The sequence below is a fragment of the Mytilus edulis genome, chromosome 4 (genome assembly GCF_963676685.1).
Source record: "Mytilus edulis chromosome 4, xbMytEdul2.2, whole genome shotgun sequence".
NCBI classification, from domain to species: Eukaryota; Metazoa; Mollusca; class Bivalvia; order Mytilida; family Mytilidae; genus Mytilus; species Mytilus edulis.
This window is the reverse complement of record NC_092347.1, coordinates 94,484,116-94,496,808: the sequence shown is the minus strand read 5'-3', so window position 1 is coordinate 94,496,808 and position 12,693 is coordinate 94,484,116. Positions and strand designations below refer to the sequence as shown.

The window sequence follows — 12,693 nt, the reverse complement described above, 5'->3', positions numbered from 1 at the left end:
TTTGCTATGGAAGACGTGGATGTGTGTACATAATGTTTATCATTAACCAGACGTTCGAATCAAAATAGTTGGAAATCATCATAGATACCTGGAGTAAAATGTGTATGTGAACAGACGAGCGTTTCGTCTACAAAAGAATTATCAGTGACACTTGAGTGAAAAAAGTAAAAACAAAGTCCAAATAAAGACACATTCAATGTCGAATTTCAAGTAATTGTGCAAGCTATTGATAGCTGCATACAAACACACACACACATAATGTCACTCACTAATCACACCATATGTAGGACAATATTTTATGAATACAGACAATAGTAGTATAACGCTGTTCAATGAACGTTAAATTAACAGAAAAATGACGCATAGATTATACTCCATAGAGATTCCAACTTTTATTTTGCAAACTCAGATAAACATACAAAGAAAGATAACTGCATGAGTCAGTGAAAATGTGTTTTTCTATGAATTTTGTATTTAAAAAGAAATACGATTTATTATGACTCATAAAACCATAACTGTTATCTTTTTTTTTCATGCTTTGTTTCAAGTTTTTCATTAAAAAAAAAGCGTTGATACGGTTTCAATTTTTAAAAATGGTAATAGTTTGACATGCATGTTGATAATCATTTGATCGTGTTTGTATACAAATGCAAAATAGCCAGTGTTTGAGATCATCTTTATACCCTCAACGTACATATACCAATAACAGTTTGACCATCCAATTTAAACAAAACAGTTAGATCTATAAAAGAGTTGCACTGAAGCTTTCGAGTAGAGTAAATTGTAATTGATAACGCATCAAAATGACTTGATAATAAAGCTGAACCTGTGTGCACATTTCAGTCACTTGTTTTTTTTTAAAGAATTTTAACTCATTTGAATCGAGCGTCACTAAGAGTCTTCTGTAGACAAATTGCGCGTCTGGAGTACACAATTTTAATCGTGGTATCTATGATGAGTTCCATATTTTTATATCAAACTTAGGGAAATAGATGTTAAACATTTTAAAAGCAGATTAAAATAAACAAAAATCTACTTTGTTTTACAGAGCTTTTTTTTTGCGATTAAAGAATCATTAAATGCTTTTATATTGACACATTAAGAAGCTGCTAGACAAATTCATTTTATGCACAGCCTAGAAAAATCACAGAAAAATTAGGCAATGTTAAGAAACACACAAACAACATTTTGAATAAAACTTTATCTAAACATAATTTTACATAGTTCATGGGGAATATTTAACATCGTCATTCCTTCCATTATAATCGAAAAAAGCATTAACAAAACCTCTAATCCAATCATATTAAATCTATCCAGTTCAGCAAGATACTTTTTAGACACTGGTATTTTGTTATATTTTGTTGATTTTAGTTGAAAATTATCTGATGAAATTTGCCATTTTCAGGTTTAAATACACGTCAAAAGATGTGTCATGAAACGAAATCTATACAAAATCAAGACAATATACGACGACGAAGTAAGATGTATCTATTAGTTAGTCAGCGTCACATGAAAAGGGACATCTGCAATTGTAGCCATCAACGATAAAATATTTCATGGAGTTCAATTAGATTGAATGTTAAGTCTTTTGATTTATCAATAATTTTTGTTTGACTTAAAGGCTGAGTAATGTGTTTTTACAGACGATGAGAAGAAGGAGGCATGGGCCTTATTTTAGTCTGTCGAAAAGCAACAGATTTCTTTTTTGTAGTGTCACCATTTTGTTCCCCCCATGCCGTTTTTGACTTTTCTTCTTTATCTTTATGCTTCTTCTTTTTATCTTTATCTTTATGCTTTGTCTTTTCTTCTGAAACATACATACAGTACTTAAGTATTATGCCTTGTAAGAATTGTTGATAAATGTCATCCCAAGTTAGTTAATTTCAAATCTTGAAAAGGATATACACATATTTAAAAAAATATATATATGCAAAAGAATTCCTTTTATAGATGCCCAATATGAAGTCAGATACCTTAACTACTTATTTAGTATAATAATAGCATCTTTAAGCATCCCTTTTATTTTATGTTTCTTTGTTTTCGTCAGACATGAATTGATTTTGGATGGCGAATGTTTTATCAGGGCTTTCTTTTTTGTTCGTTTTTTCTGTAACTTTGCTATTTCACATAAGTCTGTATTCACAAAACTAATTAACCAGCAACATTTGTACATATCAAGAAATATAGTAAGGGGCATTATGCTTTTGTGTGATTATAATTTAGCATTTCTGGACGATTGAGGGCTTACATCTCTTTTTCATTTATATTCTTAAGTTTTACACTTTTAATAGAATAAGATACGATACATGTAATGCAACTCTTTTTATCCCTTGAGTTCGAAAATTAAAAAAATATTATAAATCTACCAAATAAAATTTTTGCAACCGATCATTTGACATTATGTAGTCTGGCATCAACATAAAATATTTTTTTCGTTTTGTCTTCCAAATAATCACAAAGGGCTGCACACATTTTACAGTAAGTATAGAACAGCTAAAACACCAAAACTATATCATTTTGATATCTTGCTATTTTATTTCAGATATATGAGGATCAGCTTTTTCAATAAATTTTAAATTTTTGAAATTTGTTGGGCTAAATAATGGCATTTATCATACCTCCTCCTTTGGTTTTTTTTTTATTCATTTTTCAGTTTCTTTCCGCTCGACTTATTACTACATATGGATTAATTTTGATAAAATATATACTAATCTAAATACTTTTAAATTACACTGAAAAAATATTAAAAAAAGGAAATACCGCTGACTGATTTTACTTACCTTTTGTTTTTTTCTTGTGGCAGATAACAACGATAATGCCAGCCGTCAGTCCAAGTATGAAAATCCCGCTCCCAGCTGATATTAGTACTATATGGATTACAGTGAGATCTAAAACAAAACATAGCACAGACAATGGCATTACACTCAATTTGAAAGACAAATAGTGCTAACATTCTAATCAGGTAAGTTTGATTTAAAAAAAAAAAAAACAAAGGTGCGTGTGCTTATTTTCGAGATTTTAGCCATTCAAAATTTGGCGGGAAAGGATTTTTTCTAGATTTTTCATACATTAACTTTAGCACCTTTTTTTCTTTCAAAAGCTATGAAAAAATAACAAGGATTGTATAAGATTTTGAAATATAGCTTTTTAAGTTACAATATAATGGAAGAAAAGTAGGGTTAATCAAGCAATATTTTAAATGGCACTACATGGATAAAACCAGTGATTCCGAAAATCTGGCAAAAAAAAACCGGGAGAAAACATCCTTAAATGAATTAATACTTACTTTTTTCCGGAACTCTTCCTGGAATTACAATCTTTACAGAACAATCACTACTGGTATATCCATGCTTACACCAACATTTATCTAGATTGTTGCATATCTTGAAACGAAACAAAAATTCATTCATTTCAGACTTATTTGCACAGAGGACTAATATGTAATTAAGAATAACAATTTGCCCAATAAACATATTGATTAGGACCTGCACACGCTATCTCGTCAGCTTTAAGACTTCTGGTGTTTTTAGTCTTGTTTTTAGTGTTTTGTAGACCGCTGGTTATACTTTTGTTTTGTTTTAATTTTGGCATGGTTTTATGGATTGCTCTACAAATAAAGAATGCTTTTTCCTTTTTGCCAACTACCGCCTCCTTTTTTTAAATCATGTATTACTTTCTGCATTTCTTAATTGCTTTACATTTTTCTGTTTTCCAAATGTAATTTTGTGAAATATGTTAATTTTGATTTTCGTTTCAAGTATTATGAAATTTCAATAAAACAACAAACGAATAGGGTAAACATCTTTAACACTGAGATGACTAAAAATAAGTTAATATAGCTCGATATATTATGCTCAGACGATTTTCTGAATGCTCATTATTCTTTTTGGTTTCAATCGTATTTAATGAAGGCTTTTTCAAAATATTAGTTACATCTGAGGCGTTACACAGGTAACTTTGTTTTTCTCCGGTCTGCTTAGTTCACATTTTACCAGTATTATATACTGTTCTGGAATTTCAAAGTGATATGAAGAAAAACAAATATTTGCATGTTAACATCTTTATAACACTTTTTTTTACTACAAATGCTGATTTTTATTTTAACACAAAAGTATTTAAAAAAGAATTGTACTTCCAAAATGATGACGTTTTTCTGGCATTGTCAGCCAGTTATTAAAGCTGAAAAAATATACCCCATTTCCAAAACATATAGTTCCATTTACATCTACTGGACAGCTTGGAATCGTTATAGTATTAATGTCTACACATTTCTTATTGATACAGATGCCTTGTGACTTTGTATTCGTATTTGTATAGCACGGGGAACCATCGTCTACCAGTCCTGGATCAGGAACATCGGGACCAAGGTTTATTGTGGCTCCCCTAAAAAGTAAGTAGATTAATGTAGTTACCCTTAGACTTAATAAAATATATACAGTGATTTAGCCGCTATAAGTTACAAAAAACGTCCCTTTGAACTCATACACACATTTAAAATCATATACTAGTAGGTGTATGCAATCTTTCAAGTAAATGAAGGAAATACTTTAAAAAAAATTAAAGGTTGATTTTAACTAAATTCATGTGCCTCCTTTTTTCAGCACGATGATGTTGTTATCCTTCCTTTCTAGTCTTAATCAATTGTTTAATGGTAATACACATTGCATTACTAAAAATACATTGAACAAACAAATTGTTCCTATGGAGGCGAAGAAACCCGTTGGGAAATTTGCTAGTCATCACTGATTAAAAAAAACTTGATTATAGCCAATACAAGTATTCTTCATATCACATTACAGGATAGGCTGTTTAAATTTAAAAAAAAAGAAAGGCAACAGTAGTATACAGCTGTTCAAAAGTCATGAATCTATTGAGAGAACACAAGTCCGAGTTACAAACTAAAACAGAGGAAAACGCAATCGTTAAAAGAGGAAAACAACAAAACAACAGAATACAGAAGAGCAGCAAAAACAAACGACAATGCAACATACATAGAAACGAACTATAAGATAACAACTGCAATGTTTCTGACTTGGAACAAGACATTTAAAAATGGTCGGTTGAACCTTGATTATGGCTAGCCAAACCTCTGCGTTTAAAATAAATCATTCCAGTGGATAGCATGGCGAATGCATAGAAGAAAATACTTGTCCTGTCGACACAATAACGGTCTCGCCCATTCAGTTATTGGTTTGTTGCCTTAAATTTGTCTTCTTAATTTATTTGTGAGATTACAAAATGATAGACATTATTATAAATTAAGGAATGTATCTCCCTCATGCAAAGCTCTGATTCCTTTCACGGATTTGGCTATACTTTTTGGACCTTTTGGATTATAGCTCTTCATCTTTTATATAAGCTTTGGATTTCAAATATTTTGGCTACGAGCATCACTGAAGAGACATGTATTGTCGAAATGCGCATCTGGTGCAAGAAAATTGGTACCGTTAATTTTATTGAACATCTGTAGATATCTGTAAACTTTTATGATACATGTCAGACCAAGGTTCTGACTACTGACTACTGAGCTGATGATTTCATACAGGACTAGTATTTTGATAGTTGGGATAGCGAAACAGTGCCCGAAAATGAAAATAATATTTTCTACAATTAGTGCGTTTAATATTCTTTTTCTGAAATACCTGCAACAGAAACGCGCAATTCCAAAAATATCATTAAAGTCCATGATGTATAAATACTTGAATACTTATAGAGCATACCCTAATTTTAAATTGGCAGTCAATTTTGTCCGACCTTCATCCCGGTCTAATTATGATGCAGATCCTACCTTTATTTTAAAGTGTTAATTTTGTCTTGTCCTAAATATAAATGAAAAAATACCAACCAACTCTCAATCAATCAATTCATTGAATTGAATAGTGTATGGATTTGAAGATTATATACGCCATATACAGTTCTTACTTGAAAGCTGATACAAAGATATGGAAAGACCTCAAGAAGAAGATAGAAATCCCTGGTTTGTTATATATTTAGCTCACAACACAATTTGTTAAATCATAGGTACCGACCATGCAAGACATTCATGAGTAGTCAGAGACTTACCCTCCCCACCACACACCCCAAGCCCCCTCCCCTCGTCGTTGTGTGCTAAATGATGATTTATATTTTTTGGCTGAGATTATGTGATGCATTTGAAGCCATAGATTCATTTCTAATAATTCAAATGATTCAATTTTTAATTATGAATCTATTCCAGTCGGTACAATTGTTTGAAATACAAATAAAAATTTGCTAAGTCTTTAATCATAATAACTGATACTTACTTACATGTGATTGTGCCTAATGGTTGAGGGAATGTCATTGATCTTTCACTCACAATCTGCGAACCTCCTCCAAATACAGGGTCTGATACATTCGAGTTACACATTAGTACACCACACATCTTATCACTTTAAGAGGAAAAAAATAACGTTATTTATTAAAAAACATATATTTTGTGGAAGTATTCAAAACTTAATTAACTGAAGTATACTTTCTTTTAGTTTTAGCGGGGTTTTTTTTAAAATTTGAATTGTTGAAATATTTGTTCGTTTTCATAGTGACTCAAATTATTACAGACTGCTGTGTCCCTATTTATTTTGCTTTTTTTAAGTTATTATGTCTGTTTGTTTTGTCAATATAATGGAATTGCATACAGCTGTCACACAAGTGAGAGATTTAGCTAGCTATAAATCTAGGTGTTATCCACCATTTCTACATAAGAAAATACCTGTACCAAGTAAGGAATATGAAAGATCGCTTTTGTTTCTGTTTGTTTGATGTATTTGTGCTTTTGATTTTGAAATATGATCAGGGACTTACTTATTTGGATTTTTGTAGATTGTTTTTTTTTTGGTTGTTATTTTACTTGAGAGGATATATTTGCCCAGCAGTATAACAATATTTCTACAACTATATTTTGAAATGATATAGCGTCACGCACTGCCTTTTTATTTCTCTATGCCTATAAACTATATCACGCACTGCCTTTTTATTTCTCTATGCCTATAAAAGTAGCATTGGGTTAATTACTCAACTGAATCATGATTTCTCATGATTTCTCATGCTACTCTCCTTATTTTAATCACTAGTCTATTGTTGTTTTTATGCCTCCGTCGTCACCGTAGGACGCATAACGTGTGACCTGTGTTGGCTACACTTTGAAAGCGTACGAAAATGTAGCTATATTTTGTTAATGAAAAATATATATACCCCTTGCAGTTATAAGCCTTTATAATCATGATAATTACCTATCATTACATTTTCTATGGATAGAATTTCCAATAGTTCCGCAGTTTCCACCAGCTATACCTTTTTTGTTTTCCGTGAAACAAAACACATGAGCTGATTTACCAGCTATGAAAATACAAATAAATGGAAAGAAATAAAATACTTTGAAATAACATTAAAAAGTTACGTTGATATAAAAAAAAATCGAAACCAAATAGTTATCAAAGGTACCAGGATTATGATTAAATACGCAAGACGCGCGTTTCATCTTCATAAGACTCATCAGTGACGCACAGATGAAAATAATCATGAAGCCAAACAAGTACAAAGTTGAAAAGCATTGAAGACCCAAAATTCAAAAAAATGGTGCCAAATACGGTTAAAGTAATTTATTCCATGGATAAGAAAATCCTTAGTTTTTTTTCGAAAAATTCAAAGTTTTGAAACAGGAAATTTATGAAAATGACCATATAATTGATATTCATGTCAACACCGAAATGCTGACTACTGGACTGTGATGCCCTCGAGAACAAAACGCCCACCAGCAGTGGCACCGACCCAGTGGTTTAAATAGTTATCAAAGGTACCAGGATTATGATTTAATATGCCAGACGCGCGTCTCGTCTACATAAGACTCATCAGTGACGCTCAGATCAAAATAGTTATAAAGCCAAACAAGTATAAAGTTGAAGTGTATTGAGGACCCAAAATCCAAAAATGTTGTGCCAAATACAGACTCAAAATCAGACTTTAATGCCGATTGTTATTATAGATTTTATGTATATAATATAGTCTTAATGAACTTATACGTGTTCTCTGCTGTTCTTTTTATCCCTTTTTGATTTTGGTGCACTCAAATGTTTTATATCGTTGGATGTCCATTGCCGTTACACTAGTCTATATGTCAAGATAAGGACTAGATTTTAAAGCTTTGCCTAGAAGAGCAGTAATTGGTATTTTGATCTTTTACGTTAGTGCGAAAAAAGGTTCGTGCATATTTCTGCAAGAAATAAGAAAAAAATACTAGAATATACAATTAATCAACTGTTTATCACTTATTTCAACATCACAACTTTCTCGAGGGCCTCAAGGTAGATTAGCGAAAGCTAATTAAGACACCTCTTTAAATAAAGTCATTACTTACATACTTACTTACTTACTTACTGAATGCTAGACAAAGACAAAGTTAAGGATTTTGTACCCTTGTGTTGATTCAATGCTAAACTTATGGAAATTTTATAGAAATCCGCAGCCTTTCCTCTTGTACTCTCATATTTCGCAATTCGATGCTTAATGAATAGAGGATTATTGAATGCAGAGCTAGCAATGATTTCCTTAAAACAAGTTTATAAATTTAGATATTGGTTAAAACAAATATAAATGTGGACCAATGAGCTCGACTTTAGTGACTAACCACAAGGTGTTTTGGAGTTTAAAGGTTTAGGACTTTTTGTAAACAATAAAGGCTAGCACATCGTAGAAAAACAAGTGAGTAATCTATGTTTAAAATTTTATAACAAAAAATCTGTATGAAAGTCTGTGGATTTTCTACAAAATGACCCATCTCTATTAATCATGATCTTTGTTGTTTTGCTACTATTGCAGTTTGAAAATTTCGTATTTCACAGAAGGGGTCATAAACCTTAACAAAGAATGTGGGGTCTTGAAATAAAATGAGTATTTTCTTGTAAGGTATTTTTTTTTATCTAGTCTACAACATTTGATTGGTTATTTAGTTTTTTGGTAATAATCAACCTGCGATAGCTACCTTGAAATAGTAATTCCTCGACTCTCTTTTTTTCCTGTTGTAATATGAAACTACATTATGATTGGTGAACAGCAGCACAACCAATTGTAAATTTCGAACAATGCTTTTTATGAACAAATACTCACTGCTGCCCCAAATATTTTGACATTGTATCAAATTACTACGGCATTGGCCTCTATAACAATATCCAACGTCCAACCCCTGTCCACACTGATATAAATCTTGCTTGTACAAACTAGCTGGACACTGCGAATATACGTTCAAATTGTATGAATAAACTCATCAAAGATACCAGACAGAATTGAAATTGTGTACGTCGGATGCGCGTTTCGTCTAGAATAGATGCAGCAGTGACGCTAAACAAAGAACATCAGTGTCTATAATAGCTAGTAGTTATACTATAATTGCTGCCTTGTTTGCCTCAAAACATCGTTCTATTCTTTTCTTAATCTTCTCTTATTAATTTTGTAAGATTGTAGATTTAAAAGAAATAAAAAGAATTTAAAACATTTCAAAACAATTGCAACCATTTATTCGTACATAGCTTAAATACTTTTCAATAAGAAAAAAAGAAAAAATATTGTACTGGGAGTACAAGACTAAAGAATCATTGAACGACGCTTTAATTGCCGTTCTTTTTTCTTGACAATAGATAATCCAAGAAAAAAAAACAACAGTATACCGCTGTTCGAAAGTCATAATTCGATTAAAAAAAACAAATCCTAGTTACAAACTAAAATCGAGGGAAACACATCAACTACTAGTATGAGAGGAAAACAACGCAACAACAGAAACACTGAAGTGAACAAAAAACAAACGACAATGCAACACACACAAGAAAAATGATAGGTTGAACATGGTTTTGTCGCTAGCCAAACCTAGCGCTTTTTTGGTAATGCGTTTAGTCGAATGAATAATTATGTTTCCTTTTTGTAAAACTATAAGTTGGAAAATTGCTTCTAATTACAATTGTTTGCATTCTTATAGAACAATGCTTCGGCCAGTAGTTGTAATCAATAAAGTACACGTACCTGTTCACTTTTTCCATCACAGACCTCGTCCAGGTCGCATTCATTCTGTGCTGGTCTACATAACTTGTTCGCCTTAACAACCTGAAACACAAATCAATGTCTTATAAGCCAAAACATTGATATCATAAATAAAAAAAACAAATTTGTGAACGTTCAAAATTATATATTTTCCATTTTTAAAATGTCTGTTTCGACCGATCAATTGTCATCGGGGGGAAATATTATAGGATAGGTATAAAAAGCATTGTGAATGTTTACTAAAATGTGTATTCTTTCAATACACCAAGTTAAATTATAATTTATAATTTCTACTCATAAAAATATAATTTTCTGGATTTTTTTGTTGTTTTTTTTTGTTCATCTAAACTGGAATAATTATATTTACCTGACAGTGGTGGCAGCATCCACCAGAATCACATTTCGCTCCGTGTTTAAGTTGACAGGTGTCTGTACAGCATTGACTTTTCTTACATTCCTGAAAATGTGGTTCCTTGTTTATCTTTACTTTGTATTTGTTGTTGTAGTTAAAAGGTATAAATACCCCTTACCCTTTGAATCAGAAAGACGATTTTAAGATGCTAAAGGTTGATTGAGGTCAGATTCTTTGTTTCTTTTGTCGTTGCTTCAACCCCATGTAATATTTTTTTCATACATAACTTTTTGCATTTCATGGGTACATAAATTCATAATATTTTATACGCCAAAACGGCATATTTTCTACAAGAGACGTATTGGTGACGCTCAAATAAAGTTAAAAAGCCAATAATGTACAGAGAGTTGCAGAGCATTAAAAATACCCAAATTTCTGAAAGTTTTGGAAAATACAGATAAGCAATCAATCCGTTCAAGGTGTATGATATTTCGTAGTATTTAATAAAAATCAAACTTTTATAAGCAGTTAATTTCGAATTGTGACCATATCAATTATAAGACATGCAACACAGAAGTGCTGACTACAATACTGGGCTGGGGTAATACAACATTTATACTACTCAAGCAGGAACTTCCAATCGTCCGAACTAATTTAGTTCATCCTACGGTTTTTGTGGTGTTCATTGAGTATGACAGACATTAGTGGCCGTGTAATATAAGTAGTTCAGCTACTATATCAATATCCTGTCAACACTGCAATTATGATTTAGACCTCCGCATTGGACATATGTATTCGACTTCAATCGTAGTATTTTTGCCAAAAGTCGATGGTTCTCGATGGACATTCCAACAGTGCTGAATTTTACGTTAAAGACATATCAACCAATCATCTATCGAGTTTTGTGTATAGTTTTTGATTGCCTGACATTTTTCCGTTGTTGATCAAACAAATTATCCAAACAAACGTCATGGAAAGTTGCATTATGTAATTCAGGCACTCTATCAGAGTGCATGAATACCAATATGCCGCAGGTCAAAAACAAATAATACATGTGTTTCTGCTAACCACCTACCCGTATTTTAGTGTCCATCCTAAAACCTTTATGCCATTTTGGAGCAAGCACTGTTAAAAAAAAGACTGATTCCCTAGTAGTTACCAGCTAAAAATGTTTGTAAATTAAAATGATATTACCTACCCTATTTTTTCAGCACGTTAGCGTTTTTTGTACATATTTAATCTTGGCAAATCACTACTACTGATTTCTACTATACTAAGCTGAATATACAGGTATGTGCAATAACAAAAAAGGATACGAGAGGAAAATGAAATTTTTCGTTACCTGTTTTCCTCCACAATCACACACTTCTCCCTTTTCCTTTATTCCATTCCCACATATTGGTCCATTGTATATAACATCAGGTACATTATAAAGACAAGGAGCAACACCTGTTTCTTTGACTTTCTTGATAATTTTAGCGCTGCATGATGAAAAGGACGTTGGAAGCTGCCTACATGATAAAAACATATAGAGATACGGTAAACAATGTTGCAGCCGAGAGGTAATGAAAATACAATAACAATTTACACTAAAAAGCTTATAAAAAGAATATGACAGTTATTTTTACTCGTTTGGTGTGTCTGAACGTACCACATTTGATTTTGCCATTTGTTAACTCACCTCGTGTTTTGAATTTTCCTTTGGGTTCAGCTTTTGCTATTTCACTTTTTACAACATTTCTAATTTTCCATTTTTGCCGCATGAAAGATTAGTGTTTTGATTCTGTAACTTACGTGATGTCTGAATTCATTACACAGTCCTTTGGATCCAGGCATGTACAAGCCGCATCGTCGTGCAACATTCCCAATACATGACCTATCTCGTGCGCTAATACAACAGCTGATTTCATCTCACGTGTAGAACTGGTTCTATCGTCTTGTATCACTGCACCTGACTGGTCACCACACATGGCATTGACATGTGCAATACCAACATGCTGACCTCCGAATGATTTGCCACTGAAATTCATTACAAAAATCCACATGTATATACAGTTTCTCCTGTAAGAACTTGTATACTGGAAACGCATGAATTAGATGGAGTGTGTGGTTGTCATACACACGAACTTAGTATAAGTGTCTTAGAATCGTCTTCATATCAACGATATGTGAACACCTAGATTTGTTAACATGTACAACTATTTTTTTCATCTTGTCTGTGCAATGAATTAAGTAAAACAATGAGAATCTTAACAGAACAGAAAATGATGTGTTTAAAATGTTCTTTTTTAAGT

The 12,693-nt window shown here is 32.0% G+C and overlaps 1 protein-coding gene across 1 annotated transcript in view; it reads right to left on the bottom strand.

The window, feature by feature from the left end:
* Positions 1-1,261: 1,261 nt before the first annotated feature.
* Positions 1,262-12,693, bottom strand: part of LOC139521095 (disintegrin and metalloproteinase domain-containing protein 12-like) — a 31,851-nt gene continuing 20,419 nt past the window's right edge. Inside the window, exons 9-19 of the mRNA XM_071314367.1 lie at positions 12,194-12,418; positions 11,742-11,910; positions 10,415-10,504; positions 10,030-10,110; positions 9,124-9,244; positions 7,251-7,356; positions 6,285-6,410; positions 4,194-4,383; positions 3,287-3,383; positions 2,781-2,888; positions 1,262-1,807 (exon numbers count right to left, since the gene is read on the bottom strand). Coding sequence (XP_071170468.1) covers positions 1,638-1,807; positions 2,781-2,888; positions 3,287-3,383; positions 4,194-4,383; positions 6,285-6,410; positions 7,251-7,356; positions 9,124-9,244; positions 10,030-10,110; positions 10,415-10,504; positions 11,742-11,910; positions 12,194-12,418 — 1,483 coding nt within the window. The 3' untranslated portion in view covers positions 1,262-1,637. The remainder of the gene's footprint in view (positions 1,808-2,780; positions 2,889-3,286; positions 3,384-4,193; positions 4,384-6,284; positions 6,411-7,250; positions 7,357-9,123; positions 9,245-10,029; positions 10,111-10,414; positions 10,505-11,741; positions 11,911-12,193; positions 12,419-12,693) is intronic.